The sequence below is a fragment of the Dendroctonus ponderosae genome, unplaced genomic scaffold, assembly GCF_020466585.1.
Source record: "Dendroctonus ponderosae isolate FM_Combo_2020 unplaced genomic scaffold, Dpon_F_20191213v2 Dpon_F_20191213_3, whole genome shotgun sequence".
Classification (NCBI taxonomy): domain Eukaryota; kingdom Metazoa; phylum Arthropoda; class Insecta; order Coleoptera; family Curculionidae; genus Dendroctonus; species Dendroctonus ponderosae.
Window position 1 is genome coordinate 16,415,626 of NW_026018508.1, and position 1,248 is coordinate 16,416,873.

The following is a 1,248-nucleotide window of genomic DNA, read 5'->3' on the forward strand; positions in this document are numbered from 1 at the left end:
CCCGCCATATGCCATTCCATTCTCTTCAGACACGTACTCGACTCGCAATTTTACGCACTGCGGAATCACAACTCATTGTGCTCACTCGATACGAGTCGATACCCGAAAAAGGGCGAACCGATGGTGATGCGGCCCATTGCAACCCTTAATTTCATTTTTATTTCAAATTCCTTCGCTTTTGGCAAATTTTTGGAGTGTGCTGGAGCTGTGGAGGAGCAGTCGCTCACCTGCCTTGCTCCTGCTTCCCGTTCGCTACTTCTCTAAGTAAATCCGGCAAAAATGTATTATTAGTAAAAGGGTAAAAGGCTACTATTAAGTGAAAGCCCCGGCGAGATAAATTGCAGTGTCGGCACCGGTTTTAAGCACTTTTTACCGAAATTACAACCTGTTCGAAGATTTCAAATGATGGGTAACCAAATACTTGTATTGAATATTAAAGAGGCAGAAACTTTTTTAAAAATGGCTATTACCGTTTGAGTTTCGGGGGGAAAGTATAAGGTCGCGCAAGGCCTTGCTGAGCCAGCCACATAGAAATCGATTTAATGATACGGTATTAAACGGCGATTTGGAACAGATTTTGGGGGAATTTTTACAACGCTTTCTCAAAAATGGATAATGCCCCAAACTATGGGTCGAACAGGGCGAAGAGAGAAAGCTTCAATATCAAGGGTTTACCAATTTTTTTTCAGCTCTAAACCGACCCATGCAAGAAACCCCATAACAAAACTGTACGTTGCCGTTAAGGTAAAAATGCCGGTGAAATGTGCCGTCTAGCCACAAAGAAAAATATGGATAATAGAGTATAAATCGTACTTTACTACTGTTAGGCTGTCGTACAAAAAATATATTTCGGGCGTTTCGCAAGCTCAAGTGGCTTGCATCCTCAGAGGTGATTTGCGCGAAAATGTACGATTCAAGGGCTTTTAGGCATTTTAGCTGGTGCTGCGCCAGCAAACCACCTCTGAAGATGCAAGTCACTCGTGCTTGCGAAACATCAAGAATAAATTATGTGCCACAACGACCCAAGTGCACAAAAAACTCTTTATATTTCATTCTTCTCATTGTTCTAATTAGAGTTTCCCAAAACTAAGTTTAGAATGTTTTTTCGTGTTCAATCAGTGTCGCCCCCGAAGGGATCCGGACAACTTTGATATTAAACTTCTTCTCTAATACTTCTTCTCTAACTCTCTCTCAATTGCATGATTTATTGGGGAAAACTGAAGAAAGGGCAAGTTTAGAGTGGTTTTT

The 1,248-nt window shown here is 41.5% G+C and overlaps 2 protein-coding genes across 2 annotated transcripts in view; one reads left to right on the forward strand and one right to left on the reverse strand.

Moving 5' to 3' along the window:
* LOC125503817 overlaps window positions 1-1,170 on the forward strand; it is a 2,077-nt gene extending 907 nt beyond the window's left edge. Inside the window, exon 4 of the mRNA XM_048664752.1 lies at window positions 1,120-1,170. Within this exon, the coding sequence (XP_048520709.1) occupies window positions 1,120-1,170 (51 nt within the window). The remainder of the gene's footprint in view (window positions 1-1,119) is intronic.
* The window catches only part of LOC109538708, a 114,891-nt gene that overhangs the window by 6,266 nt on the left and 107,377 nt on the right, over window positions 1-1,248 (reverse strand). The gene's annotated exons all lie outside the window — the stretch shown is intronic.